Raw genomic sequence first — 21,506 nt, 5'->3', positions numbered from 1 at the left:
TTTAAACACAACTCGTTATATTTCGTGTTATTCGTGATAAAAACGTATTTAGCAAGACCTCGAGTGTTCAAATACTAATGCTTATTATTACAATATATTTTCGAGTTCTGAGATTCGTAATTTCATTGTACTATATTCATCATCATCGTCGAATTACGTATTAGTATCATATAGCAATTTGAAATATCCAATACTCTGTGTTCAATGTTATCGTGAATTTGTATTTATACTAACGACTCTTACATATTAAGTTAAAAATGAATTAATTATATTCAGATATTGGCAGCAGTGATTTTTAAATATTATATTATATTTTACTATAATTAAATGTTTGTTAATGTACGGTAAACTATTGTTTAGTGTTTTGCGACGTCCATTTGATATAACTTATGTATGCTAAAATTGCTTTTTAATAATACAAAATATATTTACCTTGATATTAGCTCTGAATTAACTATGAAGGTGATGTTTTCCTGGTCGATATATATGTGTTTCATTTTTGGTAAGTTATGTCCATATTAATAATATTATAATAATACTAAAAAATAATATCGTGTTATAATGATATTACGTCTATAATATTAAATATGTAAAATCTAGAATACCAAAACTTATCTTTGATGAAAAGTTATGAGTTCAAAATCTAAATGTACAAGTATTGTTTGGAAACTAATAATTTGTGACATAATTATTCTGAGCTGTTGTTTGCACTGATTTATTCGATACACACAAATAATCGAAACACACATAACTTAAAAAATAATCATCTTATCGAAACCGTGATGTTCTATAGAGTTATACAGTGTCCGGTTCGGAAAAATACTTCTAAAGAATTCCTTTTATACTTCTAAAGAATGCCTTTTGACTCTTCAAATCCCTAATATAATGTAGCTCATGTTGTAGAACATAATTTATCAATAACAATACGAGAAATTAAAAACAATGTAGGTTTATCAAATACAAAATAAAAATAATGATAATAGAGAGAAAAAATGGAATTTAAATATTATATTATATATTTTTAGTTAATATCTTAAATTAAGGTTTACATATTATAATTTGTTAATAAAATAAAACTGATTACTTATTTATAACATAACTTTTATGTCAATGGCTTATAATTTATTTATAGTATTGAGTGGCGTCTATTGGCTAGAGGGCGTGTGTAAGGTGGTAATTTGCCCCTATATAATATTATAATTTTCATAGTATTCCGATGGTGATTAGTGATTAAACGTTAATAAAAAACCCATGAATATTTTCTATTTTTCTATTTTTTGAAAGAATTATAATTAAATTATGTAATAATTAGATAGGTATACCGTGGTGATAATGTGACAATAGTAATTAACACATATTTATGATTTATAAGTTGGGATTTCTCTGCTTGGATACGTAATATATTGTATTATGAATTACCATTATATGTCAATTTTCGAAATTGAAATCCTTACATTTTTAGAGTTGAATTAATAATTATTACTGACTGGAGATAATTCAATTCTATGAAATGTTTTAATTGTTTCTGTTACCTTTTGAGTATGAATTAATTATTAAAATAGTTTTGTATACTCGTATTTTTAATGTTGTACTTTGGTTGTATAATATTGTATTTAGAAAATAATAAAAGTGGAAAAATCCAATTTTTTTTTTTTAATGTTATAGACCATTCTTAATTTTAGCCCACTACACACTATTAATAACTTAAGTAACAAAACCACACTTGTGTAGTTGTGTTACGCACGAAAACACGTTGCTTAGTATTTTTTTTTTTTTATATATAAAACAACGAATGATGATTAAATTTAAATGTTCGAGAATTTATTATTTCAGGAACTGGAATTTTGTGTCAGTATAAAAAGCAAGATGGATCTACTTGTTACGAGTAAGTAACTGTTGTACAAATTTACACTATATTATTCTAAATAACGAAAAAAGGGTAATTTGGGGTCCTTTACCCCTAAGGCCGTAACAAATCTCGTTATACAATACCTAAACAAGCTACATTCATCCATTAGGTAAACATATTATTAAATACATTATCGCATGACTTTCTAAATTCCACCTGGATTTTCCTATAGTCTGTTCAAAATTAGGAAGAACTAAACCCTATTTTATTTTATTTCTTATTGTATAAAAATAATATTATTTATTAAATCATCAAAATATTGTTCGCTAAGAAGTCTCTAATTATTCAGTTAATATATAATAATTCAAACATGGTTTTTTAATATTTTTTTTTGTTTTTAAAGAAAAAAATATACAAATGTATAATAAATGTACATTTTATTTACGTTACGTTGGACATACTTAATTAACTTCTATGGTTGATAAGCAAATTGCAGGTTCTATTAATATTCGATTATCTTAAAAAAATTATCTGTTTATGTAATAATATGCTGTTTCGTAAACAAATGATTACTTTATATTAAATTGATTATTTTAATTGTAGACCTAAAAAATATTAAATAATTATTTGTGGCCTATTTTTTTTTTTTAAATTACAGTAAGCAAAGCTATAGTTTTAAATGTCCCAAATCCGACGATAGAGAATGTCTCTTATGGTCGCAACTTTGTGACGGTCGGGATGATTGCTCAGATGGTTCAGACGAAAACAAAGAGTTGTGTAATCGTTACGAGTACGGAATTAATAATAAAAATGGTATACAAAAATATTTTTATGAGAATTAATATAATATTATAGTAAATTTATATTCCATGTGATTTTATATTTTTCAAACATATAGGTATATACTATTTAATCTGTTTATTTTATTTGGCTATAAAATCTTCTTAATTATTATTTTTGTTTTTATTGTAAAGATTAAGACTTAAGACGTACAACACAGTCTGTTGATATAAGAGTGGATATGTTTTTCCCTTTTATTACACGAAGTTATACGTTTGAATAATTGTGTATGATTTATTTTGATAATTCGTAATTGTTTGACGAACAATTTTAATCATTTAACGTTTTGTACCGTAATTTGTATGTTATGATAACTACTTATTGTATACATATTTTTAATCCAGTTGTCTGGATATGTTTGATTCTCACTTCCTTATGACTGTTTGGATGTATCTGCCTCTATAGTCAGATTGTTTAGATATTAAATTCAGTCTAAATGTTAAGTTCGCTAATTTTTCAATAAAACAGCCATACCATCAATTATTAAACTGTGTACCGCCATTTGCTCGCGGTAATCTCAGCTTACATTAATTGGGCGTGGTAATTATAGCGCATGGCAATTAAGTGCATAAGACATCTTGACGTGAGTGAAATTTTCGAGTACGAAATTTTAGCTTGCGACGATTCAGCGCAACAAAATATTGATTTAGAAGAATTTTCGTTAATAAATAGACAATTAAAATTATCTGATATGGGTAACTAGTATGAAATAATTTAGTGCAATATCAATTTTGGTCTTTCAACATACTCCTGTAGAACTGTAATAATATTATAGCATATAAAACATAGTTTTTAACATGTCTTTACATTATTATAACACGCCAGAGAAGAAAACGATTATTATTATTCAACAAGTCTAGTCATAGTCAGAATAGACAAATTAGAAATAAAATAATTTGGAGTTGCGGTGGAAATGAAAATTTCCCAGGGCTGATACATTCATCATATATAATCATATAGTAAGTACACGATGATTAATAAAATAATTTTTCAGCCTATTTAGCAAACCACGTAGCTCCAAGACACCAAATTTATTGAGCAATAATAATATTTATAACATTATTTTAATTCGGTATTTTATTATATTTATTACGATTAATTAATTTAGTTTATTTTATTAAATATACTGCACTGACTTATTTCCAGCTGAAATGTCGTGCGCTAAAGTTACTGCGCTAAATTGTCACCGATCCCAACAAATAATTGATAGTGTAGGAATATTTAATTAAATAAATCACATGATATACATTTTTAAACCTTCGACATGTGTTTAATCGTAATTATCTTATTATTCATTATTATTTATAAAATATTCATGTATCATTTTAGTTTGTGGTAAGTTATATAGTAGTAATCATACATTGCTGGCTAATGGTAAGAAAGCACACGTTGGAACAGTACCTTGGACTGTTGGAATATATCGATTAAATGGAAATACTTCCAGATATGACTTGATATGTGGAGGATCATTGATTGCTCCAAATTTAGTAGTTTCTGGTAAAAACTGTACAATGTATTTAAGAATGAGTAAATATTTATTAAATATAATTTTTATAGTGGCTCATTGTTTTTGGTACAAAGGGATATTATCTAAACAAATATCAATAAAAGATAATTCATATAAAGTGGCCATTGGAAAATATGATAAAAATTTTACAGTAATTGAAAATGAAAACACTATAAAAATGGATGTGAGTTATTAATTTAAAAATTAAATTTTATAATCTTTGTGAAATAATAATAATTAAAAAAATTTTACAGGTGAATATGATTTACATAAATGAAGCTTATGAAGGATCTAAATATAAATATGCTTATGACATAGCTGTTATTGTACTATCGAACGGAGTTTATTTTAATAATGTTGTTTCACCTATTTGTATCGATTGGCATAATCAATACCACGAACCTAATGGAAATAACGGAAAGGTAAATGTTGTGTTATATTATAACCTATAATATAATTACATATTATGAAATAAATTATTTGTAATTTTGTTGAATTTGTAAAAACTAGCTAGAGATATTTAAAGATATTAAGTTTATTTTCTTCACATTTATTGTAATTTAATCAAAGTTGGATTGCGCTAATTTTAAACATGTAATACCTTATTTTGCAGGTTTGTAAGTCAAAATTGTGCCAACATGATTTCATGTGTTCTCATACTTATAACAATTAACACATTCTAAAATTAGGATTTGATTATAGTTAATTTAAATTTCTACCAATATTTACCATTGTTAATTTGTATGTAAAACAAATACCATTAGATACAAATACTCTACTATATTATTTATAAATGTTGATATTTTGCTTTTGCATTACAAAACTAAAAAAAAAATATTTCGAATTGTTAAGCTATACAATTTTATTTTGGTTTCATTTATGATCGGACACAAAAATTAAAAAAATTTAATCATTCACACTTGATTTAACTACCTAATTAAACTTAGTAGAACAACTTAAAAAAGAGATAAATAGATCAATATTATGCCCTATTTAAAACGAAAATATATTATAAATCTGTTTTATACTTTTACAGATATTTGAATGGAAAAATATAGAAAATGGTAAACCAAATTCCGTTTTATTAGAAACTTCTTTACCATTCATTGACCGTCCAGCTTGTCGAAAAATATATACAGATGGATTTGATATATTTGTGACTGATGATAAGTTTTGTGCTGGTTCTAAGTTAGGTAAAAAAAAAATGATTTTTTTTTCAACAGCAAACTCACCTTATTTATTATAAACTGTATGTTTAATTTGAAGGTATATATCATTTAAATTTGAAAATAAATTAAAATTAATGTATCTAATCTCAATAATCAGTGGAGCCCACTACACATAATTATTGTAATTTTCTGTATTAAATTAATAATAACAATATTTTACAACTAATATAAAGATATATTTACTCGTCTGTTTAATGACCTATTATAATAAGACAATAAATTACCTTATTGAAATACTTTCCTAAATTAATAGCGCAGTTTTTTAAATTATCTCATACTACATGTATATAATATGTACCTAATATTTTTTTTAGCAGCGTAGGTATAATTTTAAAATTATTCGATAAGAAATTAGTTTTATAGGGTAATACTAAATAAGTTATTTAAGTCTTTCAATTTCTTGAACTCAGCTGAAATCGATGTCAGTAACCTTTATTACATATTATAATATTACCAGTTCATAATTTAAATTCCTTTAATTTTCACTATTTGAAGTGTATTTAATGCAATTTACACTAGTTGCATAATATAATCTATTTAACTTCAATATTTATATGTTATTATGTTTAGTTTTAGAACTATCAGAACTATTAGAGCCAGCAATGTCTATTGCATAAGGAATTTTTTATGTTTTGAGTTTAGCCAGTATTTGACTGAGTATTTTAAATACACAAATACTAAATAAGTTCTTATCAAAATATGTACTTAAAAAGTTAAAAGTATTATAGTTTAATCGATTAGCTAATTAATCCGAATTTTCTGTTATTTACTTGAATAAATTAAATATAGAATAAATTAATAAAAAAATTAAACTTACTCACAAATAATCAAAGAATATCTGCTGGTGATCTCTACCCACACCATAAATAATAAATTAATACAATTACCTCAGACCATAATTTGAGCACACGGTAGTATCCGCTGTTTCATTTAATTTACTTTATTACACGTAATAAAATCTATAATGTCTTCTTTTCGTACACTTCATAATATATAGAATTAAAATCTAATCATAAAATATGATTGATAATATATATTTTAAATTCACAACAAACTATCCGATAGGAGTTAGTTATCGTTGAATCGTATCGAGTTATTAGCTAACAGTTTCACAATGTTGCATTGAATGGTTACGTTATACAATATATTATTATCATACTAAAATGCTTCAAAACATCTCTACCATCAAAGTTTATTGAATCAATTAAAAAATAAAATTCGAATGTATAATTTATGTCTTACGTACAAAAAATGTTTTTAGTGTATGGCGAAGACTTGGACGAAACAGATAGCGGTTTAGGCTTAATGTATTCACATTCACAGTCTTATTATTTAACCGGTGTATTGAGTCTTAAGCAATTATCCACAAATAACTCAATAGCACTTTTTACAGACATTAAGTATCATTTGAAATGGATTCGTGCGCTGAATAACAAACACAGGGACTATGTTCGTATATTCGTTTATAATATATGCGTATAGAATTTAATGTTATAATTGTTATTTTGATGGCTACTTCCGCATCAAAATAAACATACTTTTTGATATGAAAGGTTTTTTATAGGATACAACATTTTGCGTTTTACCAGCTGTTGAAGGAGTTTTATATTCGTATGTAGGTTCTAATGAAATTTTAGCTCATGGAACAATAATTAAACAGGATATTACCGTACATGAGAACTGTGATGTTGGATACCATAAGGCTTACCCCAATGGTTTTAGAGTTTGCCAGGGAAACGGAAAATGGATCTCGATTTCCGAGAAACTGTGTCTTAGTAAGTTGTATAGTGTAATTTATTGGCTGTAGTGGTTATTTATTTAAATCACTTATGTTTGGTTACAATTGATTGTAATTTGTTATGCTTTTTAGAAATGTGTCCGCCTCTTTTATCAGAGAGTTTAGATATCAAATGTTCTCTTAATGGTAAGTTTACTAATTGTTCAAATCCATCGATAACCGATACGATTGCCATACCATCATGTAAACCAACGTATATTACACCAATTGGACTAGAAGATACACCGTTTGAATTAATTTGTCAGTCTAATGGAATGTGGAGTAATAAACTTTATAAATGCAAACCATGTAATTTCAATATTTTTTAAGAATCATACGTATCTATTATATATATATATATATTAATAATCTATAACTGTATCTGAATGCTATTGTTTACTTTAAACGTTTTAAAATTTAAGATAAAATTATATACACTGATTTTTTTTTATCTTCACCATATATTTTAACAAAACAAAGGTTAATTGATTTATTAATATTATAATGATGTATAAAATATTAAAATATTATTTTAGATTGTGGTAAAATATATACTGATGGAAAAATATTGATCGCCAATGGTACAAAAGCACTTTTCGGATCAGCACCTTGGAATGTTGGCATATATCGATTGAATAAAGATACTTCCAACTACGACTTGATATGCGGGGGATCAATAATTGCTCCAAATTTAGTAGTTTCTGGTAAAAACTGTACAATGTAGTTAAAAAGGAATGAATATTAATTTTATTGATTTTTTAGCGGCCCATTGTTTTTGGTACAAGGGTATATCGTCTAAGAAAATATCAATAAACGACGGTTCATACAAAGTTGCCGTTGGAAAATATGATAGAGATATCACAATAATTGATAATGACTTTACACGAATAATGGATGTAAGTGTTATTAATCTAAAAGTCGACATTTATATTAGCATTAAAATATAAATCAAAACAATTTTATAGGTGGACATTATTTACTTACATGAACGTTTTACTGGAACACATACTTACTTTGCATATGATATAGCTGTTATGGTATTATCGAACTTAGTCTCTTTTAGTAATGTTGTTGCACCTATTTGTATCGATTGGAAAAGTAGATACGATTTGCTGAATGGAGTTGAAGGAAAGGTATATTTTGTGTTTTATAGTTATATTATAATAAAATACGATTTTTGTAAATCGGTGGGATCTGTAAAAAGTGGTGATATATTAAAGTGGTATCCTACATTAATTTCTTCACGACAAAGACCTGAGAATTTTACAGATTTTGAAAAAAAAAATAATTCAGGTGTTGCGCCATACAATTGTTTTTTTTTTTTTTAATTGTAATAATTTAAATACAGGTGGTTGGCGCTTACTTTATACACATAATATATTAATTGTTGTGCGTTTTTGTAAGTCCGAATTTTTATCGTTGTGATTGCTACTGGTACACAAAATAATGCTTACAAAAATGAATTACATTTAAAATTGTGATTTTATCATAGGTAATTTAACATTGAGAACATATATGTAATTGAGAGATACTCTACTATATTATTTATAATTTTTGAAATTTGGCAAGACATATCTAAAAAAAAGTAATTGTTTAATCGATTTGTTAATCCACTAAGTCTCATAATATATTAATTTATTATGAAATTGGATACAAAAAATAAAAAAATGTTATCATTAACATTTTATTTAACTAATATAATCGAATACTTATAATCAGCACATAAATATTAATATTTATTGGTTCCGCCGGCCGGCACGCACACACACTCACATTAACTGTCACATTTTTTTAGTTTTGTCTAATTTTTATTATTTTGTAGTTTTGAATTATTATATCAGATGTATTAACCAACGATTAACGACCGCCGATGGTTCACTGGTGAAAGGAGCTTTTTATTAATAATTATTGTGATAATTTTATATCGTGTGACGAATTTAGTATTATTTTTCGTTTTACGGGTGAAAATCGCCAATTGATTTATTATTATTTTATAAATGCGCAAATCAAATCGCTGTTTTGTTAATTCCGTTGTTTTTTTATGTGATATTTTTGTGTGTACACTAATAGCCATATTATCTTTAAATTGTATTTTGTGTGCACGCTAATTGGCACATTTGTTATATTTTAATATTTATATCACACTAAAAACACTTCGTTATAACTCCGTGAAAAAAAAGCTCCTTTCGTGACATGGTAATGATTAAACCTTTAAAAGACGTGATATAATGGGAAACCTAAGTAAAATACCATTTTGTAATATTAAAAACACCTTATGACGACAAATAATAAGACCGATTTTGAAGTTACACACTTCGTAAACATATTATTTATTAATTATTAAATTATTTACGATTTTACTATGGCGGTTACTATTTGAATTTATTTAATCATACTCACTTGTCCTGTCAAGTAGGTAAGCAACATGTTGACTACATTTTTAACTTTACAAAATATGATCTTATTATATCATCATAGGACATATTGATTTGTAATATTACAAAATGGCATTTTACATAATTTCCATATCACATGACGTTTTTTTAAAGGTTTTATTATTACCTACTAAATGTAATGTCATAATACAGGAATTTTCGATTTTTTTTACACGGAATTATAACGAAGTGTTTTTTGTGAGATATCAGCAATTTTTTGTTTATGAAAATAGTCACGATTTTATTTGATTTTGTTAAATCTGATGATTAATTTTGATCATTTTTGAGAAATTAGTATGTATAGTATTAATACCTAACTCCGCGTCACTGTCACGTGCTGTCGCGCCTGATTACCACGTTTATATTTTAAGGCATGAATCGCCGCATAATGTTTGTGTTGTGTTTTGTAACTCGGTGTTCATTAGTGTGCGATTATTAATATAGGTAGTAGCTGGACATCCGTGCACCGACTATATCGTGAGTCCCTAGATCAAATGTACACACGCACAAATATGCACACATTTACACATCACCCACACACTAGCACTGGCAGGATTTTCTCCTCGGCGACCCTGTCCACTTCCCCTTGAGTGCCATAATATACACATATACACACATCTTAGACAGGTCGGTCGTGTAGCACAACGTGCGTTTTAAATTACAGCGGTAACCGAGCGCACAAGCCGTTCTCGGCCCAAATACTTATTGCAATTGTATATTATTATAATTCCGTTTTATGTTTTTACAGATTGTTGGCTGGGGAAAAACGGAAAATGGTAAATTAAGTTCCGTTTTATTAGAGACTTCTTTGCCGTATATCGACCATAACTCTTGTCGAGATATGTATACAAATGGATTTCAAATATTTCTGACCGTTGATAAGTTTTGTGCTGGTTCTGCATTAGGTAATGAAATATTAAATTACCGATGTGTATTAATACAGTCTTAACCTTATTACACACTATAAAACAAACTTTTTTTAATGTATAATCCATATTGTATACATGTATATACTTATTACTTATGCGATACACACTCACACCAAAATAATATTGTGTCATAGGTTAAAGCACCCAATACACAGACACATAATTTAACTTTTATTGACACGACGACACTAAGAAATAACTTGTAATAAATTGTCAAACTTAATTTTTACAAAATATCTAAAAATGATGCTTTGTCTATTTCATACGTAAATAAAATTATCTTAGACCATGGATTTCGAACATACGCTAGCCACTACTATGCCGTATAACTTGTTTATCTTATTGCAGATTTTTTTTTTGAAGTGTCGACTAATTGAGTGATTTATTAAAGATAATTTCTAATCACGACAATATAGAATTAAAATACAAAATTCAGCATCCAATAATAGTTATCGTTGACATTTATTGAGTTAACAACTAACAGTTATTTTTTTTACAATTTGCATTGAATTCGTCACCAGAGATGTATTTGTGTGCAAAATATATGCATAATTTCACTAAATTTTATATTATACAATTGATGTTCAATTTATTTATCTCTACTATATTGTGGAAAGTATGGGAGCTTTATCACAAATCCGTATAATGTGATATTTGAACATAATTTGTTATTAATAATGTAAATCAGCATTGTTTAAAATACTTAATAATATTCGAATTCTTAATTTTCGTCTTATGTATACAATTTCTTTAGTTGCATAATATGAATATAAAAATATCTATCAGTGATATCCATATTATACCAATTAATACGTAATAAAATTATCCAGACTATTGATTTTTAGAATACGGCATTCGCTACTGTGTTGTATAACTTGTATAATTTATTGTACGTTTTTTTGGGGGAGTTGGTTAACTGATCGATTCATTAAATAATTGTTGGTGACCTTAATAAATAATTAAAATTAAAAATAAAATCTCCAATAAGAATTATGATTGAATTTTATTGAGTTATCAGCTAAAAGTAATTCTATCACGACGATTTATATTGAATGGTTATATTGTAATAAAACGCATTATTAATTTACAATCATGTTTCTAAACATCTCAACCACATTGTGAACGTATACGTGCTACATCACGTCATACTCTTATAATGTGTTGCTTGTAAATCGTTTTTTATAAATAAAGTAAATTGTTATTAAATCAACTACTCGATAACATGCAAATGCTTAATTTATGTCTAATATATAAAATATGTTTAGTTTCAGGACAAGGCTTGGGCGAAGGGGATAGCGGTTCAGGCTTAGCATATTTACACTCAATGTCTTATTATTTAACCGGTGTATTGAGTCTTAAGGAACCAAACTCGAATAACTCAATCGCAGTTTTTACAGATGTTAAATACCATGTTCAATGGATTCGTGAATTACATAACAGACATAACGAAGTATAGTAATATCGTGGTAATGACATACAAATGATTTATCCTAATTATAATTGAAATCAATATTTGTATTATTTGTTTTTACTTATAATGAAATAAAATACATATAGGTTATATGGTAAACATGATATAGGTTTAATTTAAATATTTCGTTTTTGTAAGTTTTACATCCTACAATTAAATATTTTGATATTATTATTATCGTACTGTATTATTTAATTGATGACTTTGTACTGTACTACTCTGCCAACAAGTTATATAATTTATTGGTTTTTAAATGTATTAATGTCTACTATATGTCTATATTGCGTGGAAAATATATTGTTTACATGTTGCATACACGTTTGAATAAACAACGGATTAAGTGAAGATACTTCAATTATGTGTGGTGTATGGTGTATTTCAAGGGACAGTTATATCGCCCACATTGTTTAATATGCCTTTTACATAGCAATTAATTACTTGAATACATATGGAAAAATAGTTTGTTATGCAGATGATACAGTACTTTTTGTTGAAGGCCAGATAACAAAATCGCCAGTCTTGGGATGAATTATTTACTATTGTACTTTCTCACTTGAGTAAAATCCAAAAGTGGCTATGTAAAAATAAGTTTTTTCTTAACTAAGAAAAAACATATTTAGCACCACCTTATATAATTAATTCATTAATTCGAATCAATCAAATAAAACAAGTCTATGTATACACCAGAACGAGTGTTAAAAGCAAAATCAAAATGTATGTACATGCCAAACCTTTGTAAGAATATTAAAATAAACACTGTAAATATTTAGGTATAGAAATTTTTTATAATTTTAAATGGAATGACCACATACAATTTGTAACAAATATATTAAAATAAAATAATGTATGCATTTAAAAATAAATTTATAGGATTGTCGTATTATTTACTTATATTAGTTAATTTATTTTAGTAATTATTGATAAATTTAATTTTATAAATACATATTATAGACAATTTTTACACAATACTATATTAGAGTATTATATTATATAAACAATGAAAAAATTGTACTTATTATATTTTATACTGATATTTTAATTATGTGAAAATGTTTATTGCAAATTATAATTTTTTAATTTTATATTTAGTTATTATTAAATTTAAATTTTAAATTGCTTTATCATGAACCCCAACACAAAAATGTTTATCGGGGCCAAATATCTCCTTGAAGAATAAATAAAAATATTTTTTTTAAACACATATGGATTTTTATTAAAATTGAATTGTGTAGTATAGGTTGTGTTAGGCCGATACTTACAGTTTGTGCATTACGATATGTATGTAAGTATGCAAGCAGCAGTGCTGATGCATAACGATTTATTGAACTTTGTTAAGTGATAAATTAATAATAATATTGAATAATGGTCAAGTAAAGTGTTAATATCATGTTTAATGAAAAACACTTTTTTTTTAAATTTATTTTAGGATAAATTCTCATTGAATAATGATTTTTATTATTTGATTCCTAATATTGTGTCCAATTAATTTACTTAATTTATATTTATAATTTATATTAAATACTTTGTCAAAAAAAAATTTACCAGCATACATCAGCGTCAACTCATTATCCCTAGTGTTGGTAAAATTTTACTAAAGAATATTGCCAATTATTGCATTTAAATAGTAATTTTATAGTGACACGGCGTTATGGATATGCAATTTAGGTACATCATAGTTCTGTTTCGGCGATATCCTAAAACCGTATTTAATATGCTACGATGACGAATATAATGGTCGTATTCAATTTAAAGTCATGTACACGACGTGTGTGAATTGATATTGTTCGAACGCGGATCTACTAACGCGCATTATCGCGACTTATTAATTTCCCCCCGGATCATGCAACGGGTGGCGAATCTTCTCCGGCCGGTTTTACCCCCTCCCTCTTCGAAGTTCGCCATCGTACCGTTTGCCGTGAGTGCTAATTTTTATATAAGCTGTGCCGCCAGCGGCCAGCCTTTTTATTATTATGACACTTTTTTCCTGGCGTTCGAGCCCGACGCATCGCTGCGTCCGCTCGCCGCCTCGCACCGTGTTGTGTGGCGAAACCGCGTGTGCGGTAAATGCGTTTGCATACATATTTTAAGCCGTCGTGGCATTTTGCGAACTTATACGCGTTCTTTTCCAGCGGTCGACCGCAACGGTCGATATACCTTTTTGCCGGTCGTGGCATCGCGTATCGTCACCGCAGTTGTGCCTTTTTCGCGTCTTGTTCGGCTACGTGGTCGACTAGCTTTTTATTTTTTGTGCGTTGTTGCCATAAAATCACGCATAGTTGCGTTGCTGTGCTGGTATTCATACACCAAAATTAATTATTATATTACATTCGTGTGCTGTCCGAGAAAACAGCGTGTTTAAACGAGCTCTTCTGTGTGTTGTCGCCACAGAATCTCACGCGGTGTTTTTCGTCACCTGGTGTGACGCGTGCATCTCAATATCATCACCATTGTTCCAGCGTTCCGGACCACAAGGCAGAGCTCGAGCGGTGTCGGTATCGTTAACCTATTTTTTGTATTTTCATTAATTGTACTGTTTGATTTATTGTAATCGTCATATGCACAAATTATTTATTTTATTATTATTTCATGGGCGCCCACCTTTATTAGGACTGTTAAGCCGTTTGCATTGATTATTATTATTATTTTCTATTTATTTAATATACATTTTTGATGGTGTTATATGCACCCGTATATTGAAGTGCTATTATAATATATATATATACCGGGTAACATTTTCCCGTTTCCAACACCTCGCGAGTCGTGTCCGATAACCGCGAATTTCCAAAAGTAGGATCGGACGCGGCGCCAACTGATATAGATAACAACATTGCCATATTTTGTTATCGAAACTATTCAACACAGAGGAAATTAAATAGAAATTAAAACACCCAAGTCTAAAAATTCTTGACTACAGATTTAATGGAATATTACTTATATAAACAATAATTTATGTAATTTTTTCTTAATTTTTAAAGAAATTATAAATATATATTTGACAACTCATTTAAAAGAAATATTCACCTATTCTCTGTTAAATCTATTTATATATAGAGTATCTTAATATAGAGATGGATTTTCGACACTCGTCTATCTAAATTAATAAAATACTTATAAACTACATTATTAAACATCTAATTAGTAACGGAGTGGAGTGGTGCGAGCTTACCCCGAAAAATGTTTGTCCAAGACTCTGCTTGTCTAAACTTTAAATACGTTTAACTCAAAAACTACTCGTCCTAAATTCGTTTATTTATGTATCAAAATACTCAGACATTTATTCTGCTTTGGAATATGAAATTAAAACTCTATGTTGTAATTCAAAAATAGTAAAAAACTTAAAAAAATATTTAAAAATATAATTTTTTAATAAAACCGTAATATTTTTAATAACTTGAAACTATGTAAAGAAATGTTTTCAAAAACATGAATACTTTTTGAAATAATAGTAGTGTTTTATGATAAATGAATCACCTTGTATACGACCCTAATCTCTGGGCTCCCCCCAGCCCCCAGGTAGGTTAGCCTTTATTATTATGGTAGACGTCTCTGCAGTGGCACCTGGTGTGATCGAATCAATCACCGCACTGTGCTGGCAATCGGTTTAGTGTAAGTATATTATGTATATACAGTCGTGCAGCGTCGGTTGGCAGACCGGAATATTATAATGTACGCGAGAAACTCCGGAAGTACGGGAAGGGAGCATGAAAGGACATCGCTGAAGTGCTGTTGGAGGCTGTGGAGAGCTCTCGATTCACTCTTATATTATGTAATTACTGCTGTTCGTTATTTAACTGCTGTAGCCCGGCGGTTCCCCGTACACGACTTCATCGAGTCGGACGCTAACTGATATCTTTTAAACATTTAAAACCCGCGGGTCGTGCGCCAAAACTACAGTATTATAGTTGTATAGAAGTTGTCTCTTATGAACGGATAGTTAATAATATTATATACGAATTGTCTCTCAGAAATAGATAATTATTAATTATGTAAAATTACATAATAATGATTAAAAAAAAATCAATTTTAGGTACATCATATTAATTATAATTATTGATAATATCATACAAATATTATTATTTAGTATCACACAAATAATGCACAACCATTAAAAATAATATTATCAGAAATAACATACGATAGCACACGCGACGATTTACAGTGTAATTTATCAGTGGTTCTTAACGGGGGCGGTACCACCCCCTCGGGGGCATTTCGGTCTCTCTGGGGGGCTATAGTTTTGAAGGGGGCATTGAGGGGACGGTGAGCTTTTTCAAACGAAACAAAGAAATCGGTTGGACATTTGCAACAAAGGCGATCTATGTTTAGCTTTGACCAATATCGAATCAGACATCGCCACATTAGCACCTACTCATCAGGCTCAGGGCAATCATTGATAGGTATAATTTTTATACTTTATGATTTTTTTTCCACAATTAAGTAAATCTTATTGTATAGTAAAATAAAATTGTTTTGTTAAGTGGTGTAAAAAAAGAGTCTATCTAAAAATAAGAGTTTTTACTTTAATTAATAATGTTATAATATGCTGATGAATAAATTAATAAATATATATATAAGAAGAAAATTTGATTTTGCATAAGAGGGGAGGGGGTTAGTAGTTACTAGTTAGTTATTACGATAAAGGGGGCGCTGAACTAAAAAAGGTTAAGAACCGCTGATTTACACGATATCGACGTTTTTACCATACATATTTCAAAATATTTTTCTGATATCTATTTTCCAAGTCGTTGATATTATTACCGCCAGAAAAAAAGTAATTTACAGTGATCTGAACAATTTACTGTTGAAAGACATTATTCGTGCGCATGACCGGATTATAGACGTATCAAACCGGTCGAAAGGTCGTAATTATGGTAATAATAGTACAAAAACAACAGTGATAGAGAAACGAAAAGAAAAATGTATTTTTTTTTTACACAGTTTAAACAAACAGTAGTCAATGACAATTATTAACAAAATTATTATCATTATATACATATTATAAGAATGAATACAATTATATATTATTATGTGTAACTATAACGGTTTGCGTTTCGGACATTGCCGTTCCACATTATCTATCATAGACATCAAATTTTTTGATTAGTTGTCGTACAAAACCAGGACTAAGTCCGGATTTTTTAATTTCAGGTGAACGTTTGCAATTCTCGCTGCTCCACAATCTACCCGTGTAATCTGTTCTCATCGCCTTTTTATCGAGATGACATTCGACGTTTTTCTCAATGGCTTTATCGCAGTTACCGTAATTGGGCGCAAAATTAGGTAATGAAGACACATTGCATTTAGCGACTCTAACTTCTTTTGTAAGTTTTTCTTTTACAATGCGTTTGAACTGCGAACCCGTTATTTCCGGGACGAATATTTTCTGTTAAATATATAATATTAATAATTATTATATCGTTAAGTCCTATATAATGAAACATTGTTTCATTGTTATTATTTGTTTCCTCACATTTTGAATACCGTCAACTTCTGTTTTGACTGATTTTTTAAGACAATAATAATTATGACGTTTTGAAAATTTAGGGATTTCATATGAACCATCAGCAATATCACTAACGTTCCACTGAACACCGACATCACGTTTTAATGTAATTACAGCTGTAGGAGATGATATATTGATATATAAATTATCATTTACTGACATGTAACCATAATCCAATCCGTCTGACAACTGCAACATAACACAGTTTTTTGGTTAGTATTGAGTAGACACTAGACACATATATTTTTATTTCATTCGGTTTCGAATTACCTTGTTGCCGTTTATTGAATAGCCACGATAAACATTATTGACAAATCCCGTTGACGACTTTTCATTTTTTGCACGCCGACTATTGCCCTGAACTAAAAACGACTCATTACAATTAATACAAACGTGTTATTGTCTATGATAAAAATGTCTATACTATAGATGTCTGATGCTTTGTAATTTAGACATACTCCTGCGGATCGACATTGATCTGTGGCAGACATCTCAGGGTTACTTTTTGATGACCTATAAATCCATTCTTTAATCCCCTTACCTCTGATATAGTTCAGGTAGTTTTTGAGTTCATCTAAAAAAAAATTATACCATTATATCGATAAATACAATAAAATATTACACACGACGTTAGTGTGAACCATTTTTCATTTAAAAAAATAAATAAACATTACTGGCATATAAGATTTGCAACAATAGTGATTAATATCAGGTCGACAAAGTTGTTTATGTCATAGAGAGTATGAACATTTGAACTAGTTTATAAAAAATCAAAAGTCATACAAGTAACGTATTATCCTTACGTAACAACATATATATGCATACGGCCATGATGCAGATAACAAGTGTCTTTAGCTGTACAATGATGAACCGTAGAACCGTAAAACCGTAGAACAAATCTAGGAAAACACATTAATGTTTTAATGGACAATGTGTATTATAATCAATTATTATTATTTGGTGTTATTTTGTTAAATATCTCCAAACGTAAAATACCCAATTACAAAAAAAAAAAATCATAAATAAATAAAAATCAAGATTATAGGCATATTCCTTATTTTTCTATATCATTTAAAGGACACATCAAAACAAAACATTCAAATGAAAAAAAAAACCAATCATACATTTTTCTAACACCGATAATATAATATGTTTAACTGTTATCGATATAAAAATGTTAAATTGTACAATCAGAATTTTTTTTTAACGTTCGGTGAAAATAAATTTTAAAAATAATGTTAATTTACTTACTCTAAATCGTACTTCCAGTAATGTGCACAAGAAGATTAATAATATAATATTTTAACCATACGAGTATTTTACTTTTGAATACAAAATATAAAATATTATGGATTTATAAGCATTCGTTATTTTCAACATAAATCCTCCACTATTGTATAGTATTTTCGTTGTATGTTTTGTACCATAGCAATCATTAAAAAGCCATATACATAATAAACACCTGATCCATTTAATTGCATTTTATTTTAAATTCTTTATTAATAATTGTACATGCAGCCATAATATTGAATATCTTTGGAACATTTTTTCTCATGTGGTCAGTATTTATTTTTTTCGTGATATTTATAATAAATTATTATTTTACCTATACAGTTCTATTATAGACAATAATTTAAAAAATGTCAAGTGGTATATTTATTTTAGAGTTTAACTATATAATATATCTAATTAACTGTTATGTTCATATGTTAAATTATTAAATATTATCTTCGACTTTCACGTATCATATCTCATAAACCACTTACCACTTAATTTATCACCGTGTTGGCTTATGGTTTATTATTAATACATTTTGTATTTTTACTGAAAAGCTATTTTTATAATAACTAAATTGATTATAATTAGTTGTAAATATTTTTTTATTAATACATGTACCACGAAAACAATAGTATTGCGATTAGTGTGTGTAAAAAGGTGATCAACAATTATTATTCATCTTAAATTTGATTGACTAATATTTAAAACATATAATATTATAATGTAATACCATTGATTATATATTATTATTATTTTTTTTATATATATATATTTATAATCAATGATAATACTTATATATTCCACTCTATTATTATACATAATATACTTAATTATATTTCCGAATAATTAGTTTAAGTTCTGGAAATAAACATATAATATTCTATACCAATATAGTATTGTGTATATAATTAAATCGTAGGTATGTATCAAATAGTATGTATATTCTTCATATAGGTAATAGGTATATTATAATATGTAGATGGGATTTGATATAACCAAGAATTAAAGTTTAAATGTTGGTTATTTAAATGATTCGTGTTTAAGACAAACAGTGGTATAGGTCTATCGGATAATTTTTATTAGTAATATAATACATGAACAATATAATATATTATAATATAATATTCCACAATGACTACAATAACAGTTATTTTAATATGATTATTAACTGCATTCTGTAGAGACAAACATTTACTAAAACATAAGAATCGACGCAATTATTTTTTTTATTTTATAAAAAACAGCTGTTACCTACATTTTAGATACCAGTTCAATAATAACACCGTAGACTTTTAGTCGATAGGAAATTGTTTAAGATTTATGAACCGGATTGCTGATGATATTTTAGTTTAATATGGTATTTTAGTAATTACTAACATACTACAGTGTAGTGTTTTTAAATATTATTATTATTATTATTATGTTTTTTATTATTTTATGTTATCGCCGTGCGTCGTGCAGACCACGGCGACTTTATAATTTGATCTATTTTTATATTTTATTATTTTACATACGTTGTCGGCGTGCGTCGGCCGACGATTCGGACCGACCACGACGACAAGTGACAAAGGAATAATATATGTTTTATGTACGTCTGATATAGTAGTCTGTCTGCGCCCATACGCCAAGTTGGGCCGGGCGCGCAGAATGTTGTTTTTTTTAATAAAGACTATTAAATATTATTATTTTATTATTTAATTAATGAAGGTGACCACTCTCCCATCAACAGTAACTAATCTAACTATAAAATTGTATTTGATATACATAAATGTTTTTTGTTAAATGTATTTGTTTTGAAAAAGTGTAGGTACCGGTTCTATATTGCTGTTATCTAAATAAGTGGGTATAAATATTATTTTGCTATTTTTTATTACATAAAAATTATCATAGAATTCACCTACTTATTTTCATAGTTTTAATAAGAATATATACAACCAATAAAATAAATACATATTGTGTCCGGTTTTGAATATAAAACTTAATATTTCGGTTGGACGACCTTGAATCTGAATTACGTTTCTTGTAAAAATTATCAAAGTATAATTTTTAGAGAAATTTTAACTCTTTAGATGTGTGAATTGGAATTTAATTTTAAATTTTAAATGAAGTTTGATCATTTTTTAGAAATTAGCATATTGTATAGCAATAATACTTCACTTCGCTTCACTACCGCGTGCTGTCGCGCTGGATTACTACGTTTATATTTTAAGGCATGAATCAACGCATTATGTTGTTTTTGATATTTGTAATTTTGTGTTTGTTTGTGTGCAATTATTAATATAGGTATTATAGGTTAGGTAGTTGGCCAGCCGTGTACCAACTATATCTTGCATTTTTATCTATATATTATTATTATTATCGGGATATTGGACCACATACTATTCTTATATTTATATTGCACCCCTTATAGCTGCCCTGCATTATTTTATTTTGTTGTGCCAATTGTGCTGTACACGTAGTTTTTCCAAAAAATATGGTTGAAAAAAAAATATCGTGTTATTTTTGCAGTCGATTTGTAAAAGTACTGAGAGTTTGTGATCTTGAACTATCCGTGGTACAAATTATTTTCTTTTTTTTATTAGAAACTACCTCAAAGTTAAAATATATAATTCAGCTATTTAACGTTTAAACATACAAACATTATTGTAGAATGAATACACTCATCGATAGGAATATAAACCCATGTTT

At 27.8% G+C, this 21,506-nt stretch overlaps 2 protein-coding genes across 2 annotated transcripts; one reads left to right on the top strand and one right to left on the bottom strand.

The window, feature by feature from the left end:
- LOC132921475 (uncharacterized) lies at positions 1–12,214 on the top strand. Its single transcript, XM_060984512.1, has 15 exons — positions 1–502; positions 1,834–1,885; positions 2,508–2,662; positions 4,019–4,186; positions 4,247–4,380; positions 4,451–4,618; positions 5,233–5,389; positions 6,687–6,874; positions 6,990–7,200; positions 7,296–7,511; positions 7,739–7,906; positions 7,965–8,098; positions 8,168–8,335; positions 10,386–10,542; positions 11,832–12,214. The coding sequence occupies exons 1-15, from the start codon at positions 394–396 to the stop codon at positions 12,020–12,022; spliced, it is 2,376 nt and encodes a 791-aa protein (XP_060840495.1). The 5' UTR covers positions 1–393; the 3' UTR covers positions 12,023–12,214.
- Positions 12,215–17,071: 4,857 nt separating this feature from the next.
- On the bottom strand, positions 17,072–18,371 carry LOC132922654 (uncharacterized). Its single transcript, XM_060986278.1, is given in 6 exon segments — positions 17,072–17,116; positions 17,118–17,420; positions 17,508–17,729; positions 17,811–17,902; positions 17,965–18,114; positions 18,344–18,371. Coding segments are annotated over 6 exon segments (840 nt in total).
- Between the last annotated feature and the right edge of the window lie 3,135 nt (positions 18,372–21,506).

This window comes from Rhopalosiphum padi, chromosome 2 (genome assembly GCF_020882245.1).
Source record: "Rhopalosiphum padi isolate XX-2018 chromosome 2, ASM2088224v1, whole genome shotgun sequence".
Classification (NCBI taxonomy): Eukaryota; Metazoa; Arthropoda; class Insecta; order Hemiptera; family Aphididae; genus Rhopalosiphum; species Rhopalosiphum padi.
The sequence above is the reverse complement of the archived record's forward strand: the minus strand, read 5'-3'. Positions and strand labels throughout refer to the sequence as shown.

Excerpts from the sequence above, each read along its gene's own strand:
- LOC132921475 (XM_060984512.1), top strand. The coding sequence starts at position 394 with ATGCTAAAATTGCTTTTTAATAATACAAAATATATTTACCTTGATATT. Across the intron at positions 1,886-2,507 it reads GATGGATCTACTTGTTACGA|TAAGCAAAGCTATAGTTTTA; the intron begins GTAAGTAACTGT and ends TTTAAATTACAG. Across the intron at positions 6,875-6,989 it reads ATAACAAACACAGGGACTAT|GATACAACATTTTGCGTTTT; the intron begins GTTCGTATATTC and ends GGTTTTTTATAG.